The sequence below is a fragment of the Panthera uncia genome (genome assembly GCF_023721935.1).
Source record: "Panthera uncia isolate 11264 chromosome D3 unlocalized genomic scaffold, Puncia_PCG_1.0 HiC_scaffold_8, whole genome shotgun sequence".
In the NCBI taxonomy this organism is placed as follows: domain Eukaryota; kingdom Metazoa; phylum Chordata; class Mammalia; order Carnivora; family Felidae; genus Panthera; species Panthera uncia.
In genome coordinates this window covers 72,261,278-72,286,735 of record NW_026057586.1, presented here as the reverse complement: position 1 = coordinate 72,286,735, position 25,458 = coordinate 72,261,278, and the positions used below count along the sequence as shown (strand labels likewise).

Here is a 25,458-nt window from a genome sequence, read left to right as displayed (position 1 = left end):
GATTTGACCAGCAGAAAAATGGTCTGGAGTCATCTTGTCCCTTGGATGGTCCAAATCAACCGAGACACTGAGAACACCCAAAGAAGACTATTATTTTCAGAAATCAGTCCTGAGCTGGTAAAAATTTCTAGAGGTAATCAATAAAAATGCTACTACCTGTCATTTTCAAAGCACTTGCCATGTGCCAGATTCTGTGCTAACCACTTCCATACATTCCTCCTTTCATCCTGACTATGAGGACGCCGTGAAGCACATGCATACAAAGCCTGGGTCCGTCTGCTATTGAAGCCCATAGCCACTATCCTGTACCAACAAGAACTAAACCAGCCTCAAAAAGAATGTAAGAAAAACGAGTTATGCTCTAACTAAATAAATATTACCCAATTTTAACGGGATTAATACAGGATTAGCTGTCAGAAAAAGAGTAACAGTTTACGGTGTGCAAGGGGGTAAGACTGGAAATAAAAAATCCAATCTAGGGGTTCCAGGAATGTTATTGCTGGTCATCTTTTAAGACCTGGCACACATGCTCTTTTCATAAAACCTTCTTTGGCTGGAAACAATGTTTTCCTGAAATGCTTACACCGCTTTCCTGCTCTCCCGGGTATCTGAATTTTTTGCGTGAATTTTAGTTATGTTTGTATATGACAACCTCCACCCGTTACACCACAAGCTCCTTGAAGGCAGACTCTACCTCCAGCTCACACCAGCACAAGAGCCTTGCACAAGGCAAGTGCTCAGTGATTTGTTTCACAATAAGCCTACTATTTGGTTTCATTCATAAAGTCAGACCAAACACACCAAGTATACCACACTGTGAACTCTTCAAAGGCTGTGTGTTCCCAGAGGTTCGCAGAAGGCAAACCCTAAATAATGTTTATTTAATAAATCAAACATTTTAAGATTCACTCCTCCTAAAATCCATCACATATTCAAACACTGCCACATTTTAATACCTTTGACAATGATGCTGTTGTTCCAGGTTTTACGAGTTTGCCTCCTGTAGATGCTGAAGAGCTGTTTTCAGGTTTAGTTTTTTCTACTGTTTGTGTTTTGCTTATCCCAGACACTTTAGGCACTGAGCCGACACTCCTGCTTGCTTTCTTCATTCTGGGCTGCCTCTTTGTGATGCATTTACAAGCAAATCTGTGAAAAGAAATGGCACTATACTGAGAACACAACTGGAAGAAAACTCTGTAGAAATTTGTTTCTGAAAAATTTTATTATAAATAAATAAATAAAAAGATAAATAAAACTGTTTGAAAGCTCGATGTTGATGCAGAAAAGAAAAAGCTGAAAAGGTCTTAGACTTAATCAGAATGCACCCCATGTTTAAGGCATCCTCCTTGAATATTACTAGCTTGAAACTATTTTGTGCATTTCAGTTCAGTCATTAAAAAGAATATCCTAGATCTCTAATGGAACTGGCTAAATACAACACAGCATACATTATCTTTGGCATTTAATGAAGCAATAATCAACCTGCCATTTGAGAATTAGCCATTTTACATGTATCTGAGGGTGATCGTATTTTCCAAATTATCCAGCATAGTCTTAATTTCAAATACTTGCTGTGATAGCCTCATAGAAGCCAGGAGAACTTCCCAGAAACTCCAACATTCAGTATCTAAATATATTTCTCAGCTTCTCTCTTTTATCCAGAGGTAGCATCAAAATTCCTTATTGGAGGGGGGAGTACAGGGGGTACCTGGGTGGCTCAGTCAGTTAAGCATCTGACTTCAGCTCAGGTCATGATCTCGAGGTTCATGGGTTTGGGCCCTGTGTCAGGCTCTGTGCTGATAGCTCAGAGCCTGGAGTCTGCTTTGGATACTGTCTCCCTCTCTCTCTCTTTGCCCCTCCCCCACTTGTGTGCACTCTCTCTCTCTCTCTCAAAAATAAATAAACATTTAAAAAAGTCTTTATCGTAACATAAACCTTGAGGCACCTGAGTGGCTCAAGTGGTTAAGCATCAGGTCACAATCTCATGGTTTGTAAGTTTGAGCCCTCTTCACTGACAGTGCAGTGCCTGCTTGGGATTCTCTCCCGCTCTCTGCCCCTCTCCCACTTGTGCACTCTCTCTCAAAATAAATAAATAAACTTAAAAAAAAAAACCTTTGGGAAAAAAAGAATATAAATCTCAATTTTTTGGTTCAGAAAACAAGGGCATCTATATTACCTGTAAGGAATGTGGCAAGTCTACCACCTAATGGCTCATACCTGATTTCACAGCTTAGAGGACTTAGAATAACACTGGCAGCACACAAAACTGCACCCAGATAAACCTTTAAATATATTTTTATTAACTAAGCTAGAAAAGCAATCCCTACAGTAAAGCATGTTTGGAAAGATGCCATGGACCAGGCTGGGTAGAGCAATACAATTTACAAAATGAAAGCCTACTTGAATGTAAGAAAGTTTGTGTATGGTGACTCTGAGACACTATAATCAGCACAAAAAGAGGCTATTCTATTCTATGAAGATTTCTACACCCTAATAAAAATAAACTTACAGAAGAACCTTTGGAAAAGAAAAGGCTCTTTCCAATAGCCTTAATGAATACTTTACCTAGACTGAGCTCGAACACTCCAGATTTATCTTGCCTTGACATAATACAAACTGTACCAACTGGTTTGGTGGCAGGAGCAGTGAGACAGGGTGAAGGGGGCTCTGCTCCACCCTCAACATGATAAGGCCTTTGAGAAAAAGGCACTGTTATTAACAGCAACCAAAACACAGCGACACCTCAGAGACTCTGCTGCCTACCCTTCCTCCAACTTCCTGGTTATTCCTTATAGAAAATATTGTATACAGTAATGATCAAATTATCCACCTTTTTTTTTTTTTAACGGTTTAGCTTTCTACTTTCTATTCCATTTGAGTAATCTGCCCAGTGGAAGTACTCCCTACAGTTCAGCTCCACCATCTATCTCCTACACCTTCCCAGAGGATACTGAAACTGACCAAGATAGATTCAAGTAGCTTCCCCCTGCCAACCAGCAAGGAATGACACTGGGTCCATCACTAACTCAGAGTACTGTGGAAAACAATCAAGTCCCCAAGAGGCTTTCCTTCAACTTTTCACTTTCTCTTGTTTACCTGTTTGGGTTTTTTTTTGTTTTTGTTTTTTGTTTTTTTGTTGTTGTTGTTTTTCTGTTTTGGGGTGGGGGTAGAGAGACAGAGACAGCATGAGTGGGGTGGGGGCAGAGGGAGAGGGACAGAGAGAATCCTAAGAAGGCTCCACGCTGCCAGCACAGGGCCCAATGCAGGGCTCAAACCCACAAAGCCAGGAGATCCTGACCTGAGCCAAAACTAAGAGCCAGACACTTAACCGACTGAGCCACCCATGCGCCCCTTACCTGCTCTTTTCTAAGTCTCATATCTTGCATATGGCTCCCTGGAGTTTTGTTCTTTTCTTCTCCAAATTCCATGCCTGCACCCCTTTTCTACACCACTCAGACCCTCTGCCATTCTCTGCCTACTTGTCCAACTCCTGCCAAATTAACTTCTCCTAGACAGGCAGCACCCAACAGAACCTACTGCAATGATGAAAATGTTCTATGTGTATTTGTGCTGTCCAACATAGTAACCACTGGCCACTTGTGGCTACTGAGCACTTGAAATGTGGCTAGTGTGACTGAGGAACTTAATTTTAAGTTTCATTTTAACCAATTTAAACTTAAAGGTACGTGGTAGCTACCAAAATGGACAATGTAACAGACTGTCCCTTTCCTGCTACTATCACCTAAAACCTAATGAATTACCACTTTTGACCCACTAGGAAGGCTATAATCAAAAAGATAGATGGTAACAAATGTTGGAAAGAATGTGCAGTAATTAAAACCTTCACATGCAGCATAAAATGATGCAGCTGCTTTGGAAAAGAGTCTAGCAGTTCCATTTCAAATGGTTAAACACAGAGTTACCATACAATCCAGCAATTCTATTCCTGGGTTTATACCCAAGAGAAATAAAAACATTTGTCCACACACAAACTTACGTACAAATGTCCATAGAAAGATTATTCATAATAGCCACAAACTGGAAACAACCCAAACAACCTCAAAAAATTCTCCCAAATTAAACGATAATAGAGCATTTAGATTACTTTTCATTATCAGCATGTATTTGTTACTGGATACATATTACTATCATTAGTCCTATTTACATGCTTTCTACATACAAAATAACTTTTTGTTTCAATTCCAAATGTCTATCAACTGGTGAAAGATAAAGCAAATATGGCATACCTATTAAATGGAGTATTATTTCGGCATAAAAAAGAAATGAACTACCACTACCAGGGTACCTGGGTGGCTCAGGCAGCTGAGCATTTGACTATTGGTTTCAGCTCAGGTCATGTCGTCATGGTTCCTGGGTTCGAGCCCTGCATCAGGCTCCACATTATCAGCAGAGCCTGCTTGGGATTCTCTCTCTCTGCGCCTCCTCCACTCATTCTCCCTTTCCCTCTCTCTCTCAAAAATAAATAAATAAAACTTAAAAAAAAAAAAATGAACTACCAACAGAAAGTATAACATGGATGAACCCTGAAATCATTATACCAGGTGAAAGAAACCAGACACAAAGATCACGTATATATGATTCCATTTATACAAACTGTCCAGAATAGGCAAATTCATAGAGACAGAAAGTAGATAAGAGGTCATCAGAGGCTAGGGTAGCGGAAATGGATACTGACTGCAAATGGACACAAGGCTTCTTTTGGGGGACGAAACATTCTAGACATTCAGTTTTTAAATGGGGGAATTGTACAGAAATATGAATTATATCTCAATAAAGCTGTTACAAAAACAAAACAAACCCTGGGGCTCCTGGCTAGCTCAGGGAAGAGCATGAGACTCTTGATGTTAGGGTTCTGAGTTTGAGTCCCACATTGGGTATAGAGATTACTTAAAAATAAAATCTTAAAAAAAATTAAAAACCTAATAAAAATCAAACAAGGACTTCTAGAAAGTAAATCCCAACACTGTAAAATACCCAATAAGATAAAGAAAAGGACTACAGTCTTGCAAACATCTGAGATGAGGCAAGCAGCACAGCCAAAAGCTTTAAAGATGCTGAGATACATAACTGGTCCAGGCGCCTGGCAGCTTGAGATCTTAGGAGAACTTAGACCAGTGGTTCTCACCCACATTGGACCCAAAGCTCCCTTTCTATAATAAATATGTAAATACCCTTTACTACTGAGTGAAATCCAAAGCTAACCTATTTATTATATACATACAGATGCTTTCTAAAGACATATGTGGCAAATACAACTTTTTAAAAAATGTTTTATTATTTATTTGTGTGTGTGTGTGTGTGTGTGTGTGAGAGAGAGAGAGAGAGAGAGAGAGAGAGCAAGCATGAGTGGGGGAGGGGCGGAGAGAGAGGGAGACAGAATCTGAAGCAGGCTCCAGGCTCTGAGCTATCAGCACAGAGCCTGACACGGGGCTTGAACCCACCAACTGTGAGATCATGACCTGAGCCGAAGTCGGACGCTTAACCAACTGAACCACCCAGACGCTCCTAAAACTTTTATAAAAATAAAAAATAGAAGTATTCTGTAATAAAATAAATGTGAATTTCAATATGTGAATGTTCAAGCAATACTATGCTAGGAACAAAACAGTCAGAAATCACACCTCTAAGTTAAATCACTGAATTTGACAACTGCAAATAGTCTTGACTTGGGCCTGTGGTGGTACTACAACTGAGATACCATGCCATCTATCATGCATACTATCAATAATATGATTTTCGGGACACCTGGGTGGCTTAACCGGTTGAGTATCTGACTTCGGCTCAGGTCATGATCTCAGGGTTCATAGGTTTGAGTCCTGCATCTGTGCTGACAGCTCAGAGCCTGGAGCCTACTTCTGATTCTGTGTGTCTCTCTCTCTCTCCCCTCCCCCACTCGTGTTCTGTCTCTCTTTCTCTCTCTAATAAACAAACATTAAAATAATAATAACAATAATAATAATAATGTGATTTTCTAAGAGGATGAACCACATTTAGTGTGATAGTCAATTTTATATGCCAACTGACTACACCACAGAGTGCATAAACTTTTGGTCAAATTATCCTGGGTGTAAGGATGTTTCTGAAAGAGATTAACATTTAAATTTAGTTTCCTGACTCCTTGAGTTGGGATGTTGGTCTTTTCCTGTCTTTGGACTCCAACTTGAAAAACTGTATCTTCTTGGCTCTCAAGCCCACCAACTTTCAGACTAGAATTTACACCATCAGCTCTCTTGGTTCTCAGGCCTTCAGACTTGGACCAGAACTTACACTGTTGGCTCTCCTGGGTCTCCAGCTTGCTGACTGCAGATCCTGATACTTCTCAGCTCCATGATCATGTGAGCCAACTCCTTGTAATAAATCTATTTTGGGGGAGCACCTAGGGTGGCTCAGTTGGTTGAGCATCCGACTTCAGCTCAGGCCATGTCATGATCTCACGGTTTATGTGTTTGAGTCCCACATCAGGCTCGCTGCTGTTAGCGCAGAGCAGGCTTCCAATCCTCTGTCCCCCTCTCAAACTGCCTCTCTCTCTCAAAAATCAATAAAACATTAAAAAAAAAAAAACTTAAAAAGAAAATCTGTGTGTGTGTGTGTGTGTGTAGATCTTACTGGTTCTGTTCCTCTGGAGAACCCTGAATAATAAACTTGGTAAAGCTGAGAACAAAACAATTTCTCCTCAATGTCTACAGTAACTGCATTCCTGGAAAATTCCAGGAAGTGTAGTTCCAAAACTACACTTAAAAAATGCCTTCTTTGTGTAAAATCGAATTAGATTCTAGGCTCAGTCATAAGCATTTTTTTTCTATCTATGTAAATTATTCAGCAAGATATTCCAAAGTTGTGGCAGATCACAGGAAAAGTTTGGTTCTATGGAATGGACACTTCATTGAGTCTAGAATTCCATGGCCCCTACCTACTAAATTTCAACAGCAACCACCAACCATTGAGACAACCAAAAAAGCTTCCATGATTTTCTAAAACAACCCCTATCTAAGGACAAAAGTCTTCAAAAACAGATTATAATTCATCAGTAGACCTTGGCCCCTACCTGGTTAAGAAGGGGGAATCACTACCCTCCCTAGAGAGCCTCTAGAGTCCCTTGAGCATAGGAGAGATTACAGAATGGAGGGAAAGGACCAGCACAGTTCACAGCACTTCAAGTGCCTGGAAGTTTAAAAAAGGGGTGGTGTGGTGTATGTAAGTAACTACTATCCCTTCCCCAATTCTGTTCAGGGCGTCATGTCAGCACCCACCTCTCATCCAGAGAAGTCAAGGTTCAGGGGGACTAAAAAGCAGCCCTCCTCACGGTAGTAACAGTATGAATCCTGTCTCTCTATATATACTAAGAATAATCTCAAACTACAATAAATCCATGAAGTATGTTAGATATCTTTCTCAAACAATATTTCTTAAAAACATCAAAATTGACGCACTGCTCCCAAAATAGGGAAAGGCACTGAAGGCCTTGAGCCGTGCCCTTCCGCCACCCCCCTCCCCGCCCAGCAAAGGGGCAGGCATCATGTCCCAGCTGTGCGGTACCCAGTACAGTTCACTGAATCTTCAAAAGAGCCCACACAGGCCTTGACAGAGGCTCAGAGAGTGTAACTCTCCCTGGGTCAACTATTCTTAAGTGGCGGTAGTCTGAATCCAAACCCCACACCCTGCCCACCACCCCATATGGTCCCCAGTGCAACCATACCCAAAAACCTCATCAGGAATGTGCAGTGGTTTTTTTTTGTTTTTTTGTTTTTTTTTTAACATTTATTCATTTTTGAGAGACAAAGACAGAGTGCAAAGTGGGGTGCGGCAGAGAGAGAGGGAGACACAGAATTCTAAACAGGCTCTAGGCTCTGAGTTGTGAGCACAGACCCAGGGCTCGAACCCATGAACTGAGAGATCATGACCTGAGCCGAAGTTGGACGCTTAACCGACTGAACCACCCAGGCACTCCAGGAATGTGCAGTTTTGATCTGAACAAATATTTCATAAGATATGAACAAAATGTTACAACACTAAAACTACACTGCTCAATCTGCACCTTCTAAATTTATCTACTTGTCCTATGGGTCAGTGTTGGTATTCCTGACCACATTTTTTTTTTCATTTTGAAGGTACTGTCATGTTATTTAATATAAAATCTATAGATTTTTTAGAGCAGAAAATGTATCACCAGTTCTAAATCAGTATATATTAAGTTACAGCTATAAAAGTAAAATTCTAAGCTGCTATTTTTTCATTTAAAATAATTATTTGTTAGGCATGGGCAGAGACACAGCTGCCCTCATTTTTTCAGAAATAACCCTGCATTTAGAGGGCTGCAATCTGGGTGGCCAGAACTCTCACCAGGATGTCCTAGCCCAAGTATGGGCTCCCCAGAACAGGATTTACAGCTCCAGGAGCCCTGCCTAAAGCTAATTACACATGCACAGCCATACAGGAAGCTTGAGCTTCCTTTACATCTACGAGATCACATAATTAAAACCTACTGAGGAAAACAAATAAAGCACCATCTCTTACCTGCCAGATATGGTAGATAAAATACTACTTAAAAATCAAACCACAGGGGCACCTGTCTGGCTCAGTCAGTGGAGCATTTGACTCTCGGTCTCAGGGTCGTGAGTTCCAGCCCCAATTTGGGTACAGAGATTACTTAAAAAAAAAAAAAAAAAATCAAACCACAGACTCCTAAAAATGGAAAAATATCTTGGAGACCATTTATAGGAAATCCTGCATGAAGCATCACTGACAAAAAATCTTCTAGGTACAAGCATCTACTGTTGGAGGAGACTGACTACTAAAAGTTATGAAGCAAGTCATTGTTTACTCAACATTCAGTGAATACTTACTTTGTGCCATGGGAAATGCCAATTCTCTAGGACACTAGTCAGACAAGGCATAAATAAATGGACACATAAAGATAATTAAGACAAAAATACCCACTTTCAAGGAGCTCACAGTTTAGTGGAAGAAACAAGATACATAAATAGTGAAGACCCAATCCTTCATAAATTTTACCAAAAAAACAAGGTAAGTATATATACAAGGCAGTCCTCGGTTCTGCCTCTGGGGAACCAGTGTGAGGCACACACCTCCCAGAGGTGCGAGAAAGCTTGGGCTCACTTGAAGGACTCTTAAGAACTGGATGTGGCTAGAATACCAAAATATCAAAATGAGGACTGGTGGGGAAGGGCCCAGTGGACCAAACCCTGGCCTTCATCTGACACAGGAAGGCAAACCGCAAATAGATTGTCAGTGCAACCCTAAGTCAGATTTGTTATTTCCTAAAGACAAACCTGGCGCTGTTGTGGAGGAGGGACTGAGGGGCATAACGCCATGGCAGGGCTTAGGCAAGAGAAAACCTGATCAGCATCTCTAACTCCCTTCCTCTGACCTGGCTCCAAGCTCTCTACTCAAAACAAAAGTACACTGTCACCCCACAGCTCTCCCAGGATCTGAAGACCACCACAGCACTTCTCTATGCCTGCCTTTCTCCCACATCACTCCCATGAATTTTCAGCCACTCCTTCAGATTCAGCACCATCTGTGTCTGTCCGAAATGTGGTACATGGGCCCCTCGGAACTGGGCACAGATTACACGGATCTGGTCTGGCAAACAGAGATCCTCTTAACTTACAGGAAAAAAACCTGCTTTTCTAGGAGCTACCAGAGGCACATACTGAGTTCATGGCTACCTAATTAATACTCACATTTCTTTTTCACACATACAGACACTAAACTGTTTTTCTTTTTTGCCCTCCCCCCAACATTTCATTATGAAAAATTTCAAACACACGGAAATGTTGAAGAAAGTATAAACACCTCACTTTTCTCCTTTTCATAGCTGTGTAATTTATACTCTGAAAATTTTTCATTTGGTCCGATTCAGCTCAAGGCTGAACAGGGTATCTTAAAATTCTTTTTTTTTTTTTTTTTTTTTTTTTTTAACGTTTACTTTTGAGAGAGAGAGAGACAGAGCTCGAGGGAAGAAGGGCCAGAGAGAGAGGGAGACACAGAATCCGAAGCAGGCTCCAGGCTCCGAGCTGTCAGCACAGAGCCCGACGGGGGGCTCGAACTCACAAACCGCGAGATCATGACCTGAGCCGAAGTCGGACGCTTAACCGACTGAGCCACCCAGGCGCCCCGGATATTTTAAAATTCTGACTCTGACTTGAAACTCACAATTCTCCCTCCAACAAGTGCTTTCTTCAACCTAAGTCACACGACCACTCAGGATCCTTATCTACAATACAAGGAGGCTGGATTCTAGGATCTCAAAGGTACCTTCCAACTCCAAAAAACTTCTAACTTAGTAAAATTCACAGTACTGATGACAATGTTACATAAGACAGGGTAATGACAAAGACCCCTCCGGGTCTCAAAACAGTAGCAGAATAGTGAACTAAAATCAGGAGAGATGGGTGCAACTGTTTCCTCTTCTAGAAGAGGAGCTGATAAAACCTAACTATGGAGTTCTACAAAATAACATGTATAGATGAAGGAAAAGAACAAAAATCCTGACATATTTATTCCAGGAGAATTTACTTTGCCAGCACTCGAAGGTCAGAAAAACAGTGCAACAATCCCAAGGTCAGGGATGGCACTTAATCTCAGTGATTCAGAAACCCCATCCTCCCAGGGCACCTGGGTGGCTCAGTCAGTTAAGCATCCAACTCTTGATTTTGCTCAGGTCATGAGATTGAGCCCCATGTCAGGATCCATGCTAAGTGTGGAGTCTGCCTAAGATTCTCTCTTTTTCTCTCTCTCTTTAGTTCTCTGCCCCTCCACCCTTCTTAAAATAAATGAATAAACATTAAAAAAAAAAAAACTCCACCCTCCCCAACCACCCACCTATGAAGAGCACACCAATCAAGTTTCAGAAAAAATGCCAAAAGAACCTTGAAAATTTATCTTAACTGTCATGATATTACATCAAGAAGGATCCACCCTGCTGGAGAACACAGACTGTCTTGGTAACTACCAGAGAGCTGAGGCCCATCCCTCACTAAGAAGCACCTTCAGCCCTGGCAGAGTGAGGGAAAGGAACCCTTGATGGCACCTACAGGGTCATCCCCTAACTACCTCTTACAGTCACACCTCGATCTTGATACTGTCACTAATTTTTCCTTTGAACTCCTACTATTCACCTCCAATTAGAACCTTTTTTTTTCCTGTTATGCAAAATGTATTGCTATTTAAAACTATTTAAATTTAATTATTATTTAATTGATATTTTTAAATCTACTGTGCTCCTTTAAAACAACCAGTGATCCCCGAGACTGCTCTACCTTGCATGAGCGAACCTGTATCCCTGGGCAAATTACTCCACCTCTCTGAAATCTCAGTTTCCTCATATGTAAAATGGGCTGCTAATGCTACCTACCTTATAAGGATTTTGAGAGAATTCAATGAAGTAATGAACCTAAAGTGCTTAGCAGGGTTGACAGCCCACAGTATAGATGGATAAACGTGGACTATCATAACGTAAAAGAATACACCGCATGCCCCAAGTATGACTAATGCCTTATTAAAATACAAGCAGCAATTCAAAAGGCACTTTGTAAGAGAAACCCTTTATAAGGAATGACTAAAGACTGTTTATACTCACTACTTACATTAAATTATATACTATTGCACATAGATGTCAACAAACAACACTTGCTGCTGGTTCTTTCCCACTGAAAATTATATATCAGGAAATACTGAAAATACATGGTAGGGAGTTCACTGGAATGATAATCAGGAGACCTGGATTGTGGTTGCAAGCCTGACAAGTCTGCATGACCTTGGTAAGTCATGCTACCTCTAGGAGCCTTGTTTATAAGGCAAGGAGGATGGATTAGGATCTTTCAGAAATTCAAAAATTCTATGCCATAACTTATACCATTCAGAACCAGGAATCAAAACTACTTTTAAAAAGGAAACTGCTGGGCGTCTGGGTAGCTAAGACAGTTAAGCATCTGACTTCAGCTCAGGTCATGATCTCACACACAGTTCATGAGCTCAGGGCCCGCTTTGAGTGAGCCCCGTTTCTCTCTCTCCACGTCTCCCCACCCCCCGCCCCTTGCTCACTTATGCCATAAATAAATAAATAAATAAATAAATAAAACTGCTTATTAATTATTATTTTTTATTCCTATCAATATCCCACTAAAAATCCAAAAAGGGTTTCAACCTAAACAATCTAGGGATGCCTGGGTGGCTCAGTCGGTTAAGCGTCCAACTTCATTCATTCAGCTCAGGCCATGATCTTGCAGTTCGTGAGTTTGAGCCCCCCGTCGGGCTCTGTGCCGATAGCTCAGAACCTGGAGCCTGCTTCAGATTCCGTGTCTCCCTCTCTCTCTGCCCCTCTCCCACTCACATACATTCTCTCTCTCTCACAAATAAACATTTAAAAAAATTAAAAACAATCTAAACGTATTTGTCCCTTATTTTAAAAACTCCGTATTTGAAATGTAGGGATCAATTCAAATTGTAAATTAAGAACAGACTTAAAACCCTGAGGAGAAGGAATCACACAGTCAAGGGAAATTTAGGAAACTAACCACACTGGAGTCAGTAACTACACGTTACTAAATGAATCAAAACCAACAACCAATCTTATCAAAGCATGTGTACTACAAAAAAACAAACAAAACACTGAAAAGAAATTCAGCAAGAAATGTTTTAATTAGATAAATCATAATGCAACATACTGATCCACTGAATTCCTCAACACATGTGTGTTTATAACCCTTCTTTTGTGAACTGACACACAATCAGAGAAGTGCATTTAAAGAGAGACTTGGAGCAAGACTCCATTGAAAAAAGTCAAGACTTACTCAGAGGAAAAGCATGAGCACTGTCAGGTCAAAAAACCGCACGTGTGCAAATGGGCAATACACAAGATACACAAAACAGGGACAGGAAGGAGAGAGAAGACTTTGGATGTACAATGCTCTGCTTAGTCTGGATCCATATACAAAAGTCCATTACTGCCCCAAATACTTCAATGCTTACTAAGGAGCTTACTGACAATTATAATGCTCACTATTTTCAAATGCTTATTTTTACTGTTAACACAATACCGTCTCTCTTTTATTTGAGAAAGAGACAATATGTGTACATGCGAGATGGGGAGAGGGGCAGAGAGAGAGAATCTTTACCAGGCTCCAAACTCAGTAAGGAGGTCAACACATGGCTTGATCCCACGACCCTGCAGTCATGACCAGAGCCAAAATCGAGAGTCGGATGCTCAACCGACTGAGCCAACCAGGCACCCCCCTTCTCATTTTTAACACCAATTTTTTAAAGTATATTTATTTAAGTAATCACTACACCCAATATGGGGCTCGAGCTCACTACCCCAAGATCAAGAGTCTCATGGTCTTCTGACTGAGCCAGCCAGGCACCCCAATACCAATTTTATTTCATGCCTAAAATGAGGGTGTGATTATCAACTAATGTGCACATTTAATACAGTAGTCTGTCTTGTTATGGTACTGTTTCCAGAAATCAGTGATCCACATTATGACTTAGTGAGGAAAGGTGGCATTAATATCCACCTCTCCTCCACTTCCACCTCCAGCCCTGAGAAGGAAGGAACTTCACCCCTATGTCCTCTTCTTTACCCTAGGGGTGCGCCGCCCTTAAACACCTTCATGGTCACAGAAGAAGGAAAAAACAGCTTCCTCTCTGATTTCCCCCACTTTCCCTCCCAGCTTCCTCCTTTCTGATTCTGGCCACACTCTATGAAGGGAGCAGGAGAAAGGCCACACTGACCAGCCATGCCCAACTGGATACTGAAGTTAGCAATAAGGAGCTAATGGTAAGCAGGGCCAGCACAGCCCCCAGGGGAAGGTCAGGGGCCAAGTCAGACTGTAGTGGAATGGGATAAAAAGCTGAATAGATGAAGGATAAAGACCTTTTCGAAACTTTGGCTTTGTTAAAGGGGAGAATGTCAGAGAGTCATGAGGATGTGGAGACACTTTGCTGGTGTTGCTGTTGTTGCCTGGAGACTGTCAGCCTGCCAGCAAGAAAGGTCGGTGCTGCACCAACACACCTGATTCTCATCATTGCCCTACGTGCTGGGAAGGAGGAAGAAACTGGGGTTAGAGAGGTAAACAGCTTGCCCAAAGTCTGAGCTCTTTCCACTAAACCATAACTGACAGACAGGATGCTAAGAAAAGGAGTTAATTATCAGCAACAAAAATTCAAAAGCACAACTCCGTGTCCATGTGTTTTTGGCCAGAGAGAAGCCCACTCATATTAATTTATGATTTTTCTCTATTACTCTACAAGACTTAACACAAGGAAATCTTTAGAAACTAGAAGCTCCCTGGATTTTTCAAATTTAGAACCCTAAGTTTTCATTTTAGTGCTTTCCAAATAATGACAAATCTATTTTTTTCACTTAAATTCCAGTTAGTTAACAGTGTAATACTAGTTGCAAGTGTACAATATAGTAATTCAGCACTTCCATTCCTCACCCCGTGCTCACCACAACGAGTTGCACTCCTTAATCCCCGTCACTGATTCAGCCCATCCTCCCTCCTGCCCACCTCCCCTATGGTAACCATCAGTTTATTCCCTATAGTTAAGCATCTGTTTCTTGGTTTGTCTCTTTTTCTCTTTTCAAAAAACCTAATCTCATATGGAGACCTCTTCAGATCCATTTCTGGAGATCTCTCTTTTTAATACAAGCTGCTGAAAGGCTGTTAAACTGACAATACTTAACATTCCAGACAAGTGACAAGGCTGGAAGAGGACAGCCTGAAAGAATTTCTGGCTACAGTACACAAATGATTTTTCCAGATTTAGTCCAAAACAAATTGGTTCTCAAAGTTCAAACTCCCAGAATGCCAGAAATGTTGAGTCTCCTCTGGCCATTCCCTCCTAAGCCAAAGTCTGTGAATATTTATTTACAAAAAGAAAACGTTTATTCAGGACCCCTTCAAACCATGGCTTTATGCTCAGAGTTTTGGCAGACAGTTACACACTTGCACAATGCTATATTCATAGAATAAACTGTCAGCCATATTTTTAATTAAAAACACCATTTTGACATATTCTTACATTTATAACAAACTCTGATCTGAAACACAAAATGAAATATTTTCTTTGCATTTCACTAATCGTTCAATGTAACAGTGTAAAAAATCCTTTAAAAATAAGCTTGGGGGCACCTGGGTGGCTCAGTTGGTTAAGCGTCCAACTTCAACTCAGGTCACAATCTCATGATTCATGGGTTCGAGGTCTGCATTGAACTTCAGTTCCTCTGGCCCCCCCCCCCCCCCCCCCCCCCCCCCCCCAGTTCCTCTGGCCCCCCCTCTCTCTGCCCATCCCCTGCACTCTCTCACTCTCTCTCTCTCTCAAAAATAAATAAACATTTTAAAGAATAAGCTTACAGGGGAGCCTGGCTGGCTCAGTCAGTGGAGCATGCAACTTTTTAAAAATTTTTTTAGTGTTTATTTATTTTTGAGAGAGAGAGAGACAGAGCGTGAGCAGGGGAGAGGCAGAGAGGGAGACACAGAATCCGAAGAGGCTCCAGGCTCTGAGCTGTTAGCACAGAGACGGATGCAGGGCTCGAACCCACAAACCGTGAGATCATGACCTGATCTGAACTTGGAGGCTTAACCGACTGAGCCACCCAGGTGCCCCAAACGATTCTTGATCTCAGAATTATGAGTTCAAGCCCCCACACTGGGCATAGAGCTTACTTTAAAAAATTTTTTTATAAATTAAAATAAATAAATAATACAAAAAAGCTTAAAATTTTAGATTTGAACCACTTCACTAGAACAACCAAAATGAAAGACAGACTTAAGTGTCAGTGAGGACAGGAACACCTGGAACTCTCACACACTGCTGCTACAAGAATACAACTTACTGCTACTCTGGAAAACATTTTGGCAGTTTCTCATAAATTTAAACACATACTTACCAGTACTTCCAACCCCAGGTATTTATCCAAAAGAAATTAAAACACATATCCACACACAAATGTTCACAGCGGCTTTTAAAAAATACATACAGGGATGCCTGGGGTGACTCAGTTGGTTGAGCATCCGACTCTTGATTTTGGCTCCAGTCTTGATCCCAGGGCAATGGGATTGAGCCCCAAGTCTGTCTCCGTGCTAGGTGGGAGCCTGCTTAAGATCCTTTCTCTCTCTCTCTCCCTCTGCCCCTTCCCTGACCTGCGCTCTCTCTCTAAAATAAAATTTAAAATTTAAAAAGTTAAAAGTCAAAAATAAATACTAAATACAGGGGAGCCTGGGTGACTCAGTCGGTTAAGTGTCCGACTTAGGCTCAGGTCACAAACTCACAGCTTGTGGGTTTGAGCCCCGCATCGGGCTCTGTGCTGACAGCTTGGCGCCTAGAGCCTGCTTTGGATTGTGTCTCCCTCTCTCTCCACCCCTCTCCCACTCACGCTCTGTCAAAAAAATAAGTTAAATAAATAAATAAATAAATAAATAAATAATACACACAATAACTCCAAACCAGAAACAACCCAAATGCCCATCAACAAGGGAATGGATAAACAAACGGTGGTATGGCTATACAACGAAATAAAACTCTTCAAGAAAAAGGAAGAATCCACTGATAACATTCAACAGCATGGATGAATCTCAAAAGCATTATGATAAGCAAAAGCATATGAAACCAAGAGTCAGACACTTGGCCGACTGAGTTGCTGCCGGTTGAGCATCCAATTCTTGGTTTTGGCTCAGGTCATGATGTCAGGGGATCAAGCCCTGCATCAGGCTCCATGCTGACAGTGTGGAGCCTGCTTGGGATTTTCTCTCTCCCTCTCTCTATGCCCCTCCCCTGCTTGTGAGCGCACGTACACACACACACACACACACACACACTTTCAAGACAAATAAACTTTAGGGGCGCTTGGGTGGCTCAGTCAGTTGAGCATCCGACTTCAGCTCAGGTCATGATCTCATTGCTTGTGAGTTCGAGCCCCACATCGGGTTCTGTGCTGACAGCTCAGAGCCTGGAGCCTGCTTCAGATTCTGTATCTCCCTCTCTCTCTGCCCCTCCCCTGCTCATGCTCTGTCTCTCTCTCTCAAAAATAAACATCAAAATTTTTTTTTCAAAATAAATAAACTTAAAAAAAAGCATTATGATAAATGAAAGAAGCCTGATATATTCCATTTACATGAAATTCTACAAAATGCAAACTTTCCTACAGTGACAGAAAGTAGATCAGTGGTTGCTTAGGGGTGGAAGAAGGGGAAATCAATTGAACAAGATACAAGGGAACTTTTGGGGGTTATGGAAATACTCTGTATCTGGACTGAGGTGCTGCCAATATGGCTATATACATTTTTCAAACCCCACCAAACTGTACATTTAAAATGGAAGCATTTTTCTGTATATAATCATATTGTAAAGTTCATTTAAAAAAATACAATAAAAAAATTCCTAAATGCTCAATTAAAAAAAGCAAAAATTTAGATCTGAGAATTGTCTTGTCAATAGCACAAAAGAAGTCTTTCTAAACTAGTTAAAACAGATTAGAATTTGAATTTGGTTTGATAAAAATGAAATCTTTTTCAACAAGCATTTCACTAGTTAGATAAAATGAAAATTAATAAAAAGAAATACTAAGGAGTCCTTTTTCCTTCTGTCTACTGAGTACAAGGTCATGGTCTCAATAGTAGGGAATTTTGCCCCCAGAGGACCACTGGCACTGTTGGTAGATATTTCTGGTTGTCATGATGGAGTAGAGCTGTTACTGGCATCAGGCGGGTAGAGGCCAGGGATGCTGTAAACATCCTACAATGCACAGAACAGCCCCTTTCAGCAAAGAACTGTTTGACCCAAAATATCAATAGTGCCAGGACGAAGAAACCTTGGGGTACAGGGATTGGTTTAAGCCTGGAAGGGAAGATGTCTATCTTTCTGCACCTTACCATACACAGGGTCACATTCGCACAGACATTCTGTTGAATTGAGAAAGCAACTCAACAGAATTGGCTGATAGGAAGGGACTGTCCCTGCCACAGGGCCTATTACTACCCTGGATTTCCACCCACATTTCCTGGGAAAGGACAGCTCAAAGAAGGGCTCTCTCTGATCTCCCAGAATGAAATGTGAGAAGGAGCCACAGGTCTCACTGCTTAGCTGCACCTCTTTCTGCAGTCCCCTAGCTGCCTGGCAGAGACTGACCACCCCAGAGGGTATGTATGGCCAAACTCTACCGTTCTCACAACCCTCTGAAACCTCACTGGCAAGAGGAAAAGAAGTAAAACCTGCAGGCCAACTATATGCACCAAGCACTATGCTGGAAACTTCACACACATCATTCCATTCAACTGTCCTTCATCTAAGGAGATGGGTGATTATCAAGTCCACTGTAAAAAGGATAACCTGACCCTTCACAGCTGGCAAATGTACAGCAGGGATCTGAGACGGTCTGATTCCAAAACCTAGGGCATTCCACCACAACTGGGGAACTCTGTGGATTGTCCTTCTTTATCTCAAGGGGTGGCATGTACAGTGAGACTCCAGAGGGCCTTTGGTGTGCTCAATGTTCACAGATGTTTCACTATGGTAGAGTCGTGTCTTGCCAAGACTTACAGCATTCCCTCCTCTCCATCCCCACCACCCCTGCAAGCCCAGCTCCAGCCTATTTCTGTTGGGAAAAAGTATAGCCTGACAACTACCACAGCCTCATGATGTTCTCCCAGACTGCAATGCTCCCACACCACAACTGTTTCTCCACACCGAAGCACAAAGTCCACCCTGCACTCCCCTGTGGCAGGCAATGCCCCACTCCCTGCCTCAGACCAAACACCCCAATGACTAACACACGTCCTCCAGATCTCAGCTCCCACCGACCCTCCCCACCTGGTTTCCTGTTTTACACACAAACATAGCCATGCTTTTCCAAACACCCACACTTCTGCTCCTACCGTTACCTATCCCTGAGAGCTCCTTACCATCTTCTTGCCTGAGAAATAGCTGCTCACATGTCACGTCAAGATTCAGCTCAAATGACATCTCCTGGTACTTCCACTACAGCAATCACTTCACTGTATTTTATCTAGGCAGCATTTGGTACACAATTAGAGCAAAAAAAAAAAAAAATGCTGTTTATCTCAAATTTAAATATAATTGGGCATCTGTATTTTCTCTGGCAACCCTAGGCTTGGCACACAGATCCACAAGTAGGGAGGAAAGGAAAGGCACCAGTAGGGAAGGGAGCAAAAGAACACAAGAAATAATATACAAAGTGAACCACGATGAAAAAGATGAACAGAAGTCTTATGCCATACTCAGCAAGAATATTAAAAGTCCGAATCTCTTTGCTTGACATCAGTCCTCCACAAAACAGCCTGACCTACAATTCCAAAACCAGTCTCTGGGACTCCTCTCCAAACAGCCTAAGTTTAGAGCAGCAGGCCTGTTTCTCTTTCACGAATCCAGCACTGGTCACTCTGCCTTACTCACACAGCTCCCACGAACTGATGTGTTCTCCCCTCAACTCTAATGTCCATTCACTGAAAATGCCTCCTCCTTCAAAGCCAACCTCAAAGGACGAGCACAGCTCATGTACCCTCAAGGTCTAGCTCAGACAACCTATGGCACTGATACCAATGGTCCCCCCCACCTCATGAGGGCCCCAGCCCTTAGACTGTAACTCTTCCAGCAATTACCAACACACCTTCAGATGCAGTTGTATAGAGACTGGTCCCTACACTGAGCGGGGGGGGGGGGGGGGGGATACAAATACCCACTTATGAGGCAAGGCAGGGATAAGTACTTTAAAGATATCATTTAACAACTGTAAAGAAAATGGAACCAAATACCTGAAAAACAGACAAAAATCAAAGCTATGAGGTGAACAGCCCAAATCTCTGCTGAAAAGGACATGTGTGTCAGAAGTAAATCCTAATAAAGTCTTTCTAGACAGGCCAATTAACCACCTATTACACAGTTCACCGCCTGTTATGAGACAACCTGTAACAGAGTGTAGAACTTCTGTTCACTGATTAGTGGTAGGATAAGGATATAAGACGAAAAAGAGAAAAACAGTGGAAAGCACTTCCTTCTGAGTTCAAAATGTCATAGTCCACACTTCCTTGTTAAAATGCTGAGATACACCATTTAACTCAATTACACTGATTTTGCTGTTGCCAATTTAGGATCATACTGTTTGTCTTCAATGTTCAAGCAATAAACCTCAGTGACATGTCAGAATTTGAATAAACCATAACCAATCTGGTATTAAGAAAATATAACATGTAAAATTTTTTTCTTTTAATGTTTCATTCCAATCTTTTAAAAAGTAAAATTTTAGAGCACTGCTACATGATGTTATTATTAGCAAGTTGAATTTCAGTAAAAGGTTATTAGTAGCATATATTAAGAATAACAGATTCCCAAGGCGCCTGGCTGGCTCAGTTGGTTCAGCGTCCTACTTGGGCTCAGGTCATGATTTCATGGATCGTTGAGTTAAAGACCCGAGTCAGGCTCTGTGCTGACAAGCTCAGAGCCTGGAGCCTGCTTTGGATTCTGTGTCTCCCTCTCTATCTCTGCCCCTCCCTCCTCGTGTGCGCTCTCTCTAAAATAAACTTTTTAAAATTAAAAAATAGTAATAATAACAGATTCCCATACAAGTATCACAGCATCTTACCCCCAACTCAGCAATGGAAATCTTCAAATTCTAAAACAGAGCTCTGGAAACAAGTCTAAGAAGAAAGACTTTCAACTTAAGAGGTTGTTTAAAAAATATGGCTGTTTTCAAATCTGAAAAAATCCAGAAGGCAGGAATAGGACTAGTGAACAACAGATATCAAGAGGCAGATTCCGGGACAGCTAATAATCAGAGATGCCCCTACACTAAATGAACTGTCTTGAAAGTAGTTGGATCCTCCTCTTCGCTCTTCAAAAGCCTTCTACTAGTGGGGCTGGGAGGGCTGATTTATCACCAGACATCAGCGGAAATGGGAAGTTCCTACACTAACCTCAGTTAGCTATGTATCAGATATTCACAATGGTTCATCTCTAAACCATCAGACAGCAGTGGGATAAATTCAATTATTTTAAAAAGCATTGTATGGTAGTATGGCAGGAAGAATTCTCCTAGCTTACTTTCTCACTTGCTTGTAACTTGATGCAATCTTTTTTTTCAGTTCAGCTACCCTTACCATCTGAAATCCACCACGCACACTTCTGACACAGCATGGCATGGAGATTTAATCACTGAACAAATATCTAAAGTCTGGGCTTCTGACAAATTTTTTTTTAAGTACATAGACAAAAGATAAACCAGTAACTGCTATGCAAAAATTCATTGGCCATCTGAGAGATAACAGGTCTTTTTCTTGATCTCACTAATCTCTGAAACCACTTTCAAAGATGTGTGGTGACTAAGAGTTCTAATGATCCTTTCTCAGAAGCCATTCTGATGTCAACACAGAACCTACTACCACTGCTTACCACCCTCTCTGCCCATCTGCAGTGTGTAACTCCTTTGGCTATGCAAACACAGTGCCTATGTAGCTTTTTCTATAATCACATGCAACTGGGAACAAAACAAGGCAAGAAACCTGGGTGTTTATCTCCAAGGATATAAACCTGGGTAAGACAGTAAATACTGCATTAGCCTTTCTTCAGAGAATCTCACACTTACAAAATAAACCTCTCTTTAGCCTACCATCCTAGTATACACTCTTCCCTTTTCATTTCCAGTTACAAAACAAAATCTCTGGGTGGCTCAGTCAGTTGAGCGTCTGACCTTGGTTCAGGTCATGATCCCACAGCTCATGATTCGAGCCCCACATCAGGCTCCCTGCTATCATGACAGCACAGAGCCGGCTTCAGATCCTTTGTCCCCCACCCCCACCCCCCCACCTTAAAAATAAATAAACATTTAAAAAAATCTCCCTAGGAATACTATTGGAAAAAATTATAAATTCAAAATTCATTCTTTACTGTCACTTTATTTAAAATAATACAGAAGGAAGGGCACTTGGCTGGCTCAATTGGTACAGCATACAACTCTTGATCTCAGGGTTGTGAGAGCCCCATGTTGGGTGCAGAGATTACTTAAAACCAGAATCTTTAAAAACATAAAATAAAATAAAGTAATACTTGGAGCATGTGGGGGACTCAGTTACTGAGCATCTGACTCTTGATTTTAGACTCAGGTCATGACCTCATGGTTCGTGGGATCAGGCCCCATGTCAGGCTCCATGCTGACAGTGCAGAGCCTGCTTGGGACTCTCTCTCTCTGCTCCTACCACTCCCCACCTGCATGCATGCACACATACACTCTCTCTCTAAAAAATAAAAAATAAATTAAGTAATACAGAAGGAATAAGGATATATTCTAAATGTGAGAAAAATGAACCAAAGAGAATTATCATTAAATATTAGCAAGAGACTGTCCCACTTTTTTTTTTAATGTTTATTTTTGAGAGTGTGAGTGAGGGAGGGGCAGAAAGAGAGGGAGACACAGAATCAGAAGCAGGCTCTAGGCTCAGAGCTGTCAGCACAGAGCCCAACGTGGGGCTCAAACTCACAAACCGTGAGATCATGATCTGAGCTGAAGTCAGATGCTCAACCGACTGAGCCACCCAGGCGTCCCATGTCCCACTTTGAAAACTTGACTCTGAGTGGCTTAAGGAAAAAGAGGCAAGGAGAAGGGAGGAGGCCCAGCCAAGAGCTCAGGCAAGAAAGGATGCAGAGGGAGGAAGCAAAGAAACGTAAAAGGGGAGAGGATGTTGCTAACAGTGGTCTGGCATCAAGTTTAATCCCCTACTCATCATCCCTCAACACCCAAAGCCTTCATTATTAGGTAGTAGCTTCAAGGGCAGTCCCTCCAATTCTTGGGCAGTTTATGGAGCCAAATGTCAGTACAACTTTAACTACCACTTACCAGAATACCTGCCAAAGCAAAGGGAATAATTTCACCCCTCTTTACACATGAAAGCTCTTCAAATATTTCAGTTACAAGAGAAACAACACCCACCTAAGTCTTCCATTCTCCAGGCTACAAAGTACTGTAGTTCCTTCAACCTTATGACAAATGCATTCTAGTTGAAAGGCAGCAAAAACATAAAACTTTTAATCAGAAACCGTGGCTCAAATCCAAGCGTTGGGGCGCCTGGGTGGCGCAGTCGGTTAAGCGTCCGACTTCAGCCAGGTCACGATCTCGCGGTCCGTGAGTTCGAGCCCCGCGTCAGGCTCTGGGCTGATGGCTCGGAGCCTGGAGCCTGTTTCCGATTCTGTGTCTCCCTCTCTCTCTGCCCCTCCCCCATTCATGCTCTGTCTCTCTCTGTCCCAAAAATAAATAAAAAAAAAAAAACGTTGAAAAAAAAAAATCCAAGCGTGGCCACTGGTTAACTCTGTATTTTTAACCTTGTTTCCTCATTTATAAAATTAAGGAAAATAATAGTTGTGCTAACTACCTCAAGATGTGTTGTGAGAGGACCATATTTAATGAAAGATACACATGAAATGTATGCTTTTTCAGCTCTGCTGCTATAGATGCTCAATCGATTCCACAGTACTATTAACATAAACCTCATAAACCTTATGAATTAAATTAGTTTTATAAATAAAGTTTTGGAACCCAACCCAACTAAGCACATGTGTGATGGGAGGAGTCAGAGCAAAGCCAGGAGAGGAAGTGATTAAAAATCCCAGTACAAAATAAACAAACAAACAAACCAGTACAGCTAGACAGCTTTCTGATTGACATTTATATTCTATACTAGACTTTTAAGAAATCCAAAATTTAGGATGCCTGGCTGGCTAGGTTGGGGGAACATGCAACTCTTGATCTCGGGGTTGTGAGTTCGAGCCCCATGTTGGGTGTAGAGATTACTTAAAAAAAGATAACTAAAAAAAACCAAACAAACAAACTTTAGAGCATTTGGGTGGCTCAGTCAGTTACGTGTCAACTCTTGGTTTTGGCTCAGGTCATGATCTCATAACTCCTGGGTTCAAGGCCTGCATTAGGAGCAGTACAGAGCCTCCGGGATTCTCTGTCTCCCTCTCTCTCTCTGCCCCTCCCCCACTTGCTCTCTCAAAAATAAACAAACATTACAAAAAAAACTTTAACATAAACTTCCAGTTTGCATTTTTTTAATTTAAAAACAAGGAACATTAGTAACTGAAATGCCAAAAAACTTTTTTTGCAAAGTATTTTATTAACTACAGTGAAATTCTGGTTATTAATAAATGATTTGCATTCCATGATGATTGAGCTGGGTCTGGCCCAGCAAGCCTTTGAACTGGATAGGTAACAGGAAGGTTGAGTAAATGCGTGTCTAAAGTGTGTATTTCTAACTTCATTTCCAAGTCAAATACAAATATAAAAAAACAAAATCAGAACAGAAATGTTTAACTGCATTACTTCTAGAGCCAACCAAGAGGAGTTAGTGCAGGCCCCACTAGGCTGCATATCAATGTAAATCTGCCCTTGTGGGGAGGACATCTTTTTTCCCTCCAGACCTAACCACTCTAGATGACCCAGATTATTTTCCCTAAGCATCAGCATGAATAATTTAGAGTAGGCTTTACTGTAGGGGCAATTTCAATAATTCACAGGGCAGTATTATAAGCATATAAAAGTTCAGGAAGAAAACAAGACTATCGTGTGGGCCTGGAAGTTTTGCCAAGTCACCCAAAAATCCTCTTGGCTGCACCCATCAAAAACTTCCAACACATATTATATACCTTACATGGCTTTTTGGTCAAGGTTGTTTATTACTGATCACTAGAGTAAGGGGATTTGTATACAATTTATAAATATGCAAACTTTGCTACCAAGGACTTACCCACTTACCTTTCAGGCCTATCAGTTTATCCCCCAGAAAAACTCTGTATCTGCATTATCCAGCTGGTTTTCTATTTTCCCCTTTATGAAAGTTGCTTTTACCTGCAAGGTGAGTAATACTAATACTGACTTACAATAACTTGTAATGTTTAGGGTAATCTAGCCTTTGGTACTTCATATACGCTACTCAGAAACTGCCACAGACTCACACTGCACTGGTAAAATCCTATCTATATTATTTATTTCCCGACTTCCCACCCACTCCCCCACCAGAAAATAGAATTCTCAGAGTGCAGGGGAGTTTGGCTGGTTTGTTCAATGCTGTTGCCCCAGAGCTTAGAACAGTGCCTGGCACTTAACAGCCACTTAATAGATATCTGAACTGATGGAGCGCCTGGCTAGCATAGTTGGTAGAGTATGTGACTTGATCTTGGGGTCTTGAGTTTTACTCCCACAATGGGCATAGAGTTTATTAAAGAAAATGAAAAATAAACAAATAATTATCTCCTGACTTGAAAAACTAATATATTTTTATTATGGATTATTACTAGGAAGTCTTTAATCACGAGTAAGAGTGATACCAGCTAATTTTTTTAAGTTTGTTTGTTTGTTTATTTATTTATTTAGAGAAAGAGGGGCAGAGAGAAAGGGAAAGAGAGAGA

The 25,458-nt window shown here is 41.4% G+C and overlaps 1 protein-coding gene across 2 annotated transcripts in view; it reads right to left on the bottom strand.

Annotated features, from left to right (window-relative positions):
- Window positions 1–25,458, bottom strand: part of SPECC1L (sperm antigen with calponin homology and coiled-coil domains 1 like) — a 140,917-nt gene that overhangs the window by 106,462 nt on the left and 8,997 nt on the right. For both annotated transcript variants that reach the window (XM_049619114.1, XM_049619113.1), the window contains exon 2: window positions 957–1,146. In XM_049619114.1, the coding sequence (XP_049475071.1) occupies window positions 957–1,109 (153 nt within the window). In that variant the 5' untranslated portion in view covers window positions 1,110–1,146. The remainder of the gene's footprint in view (window positions 1–956; window positions 1,147–25,458) is intronic.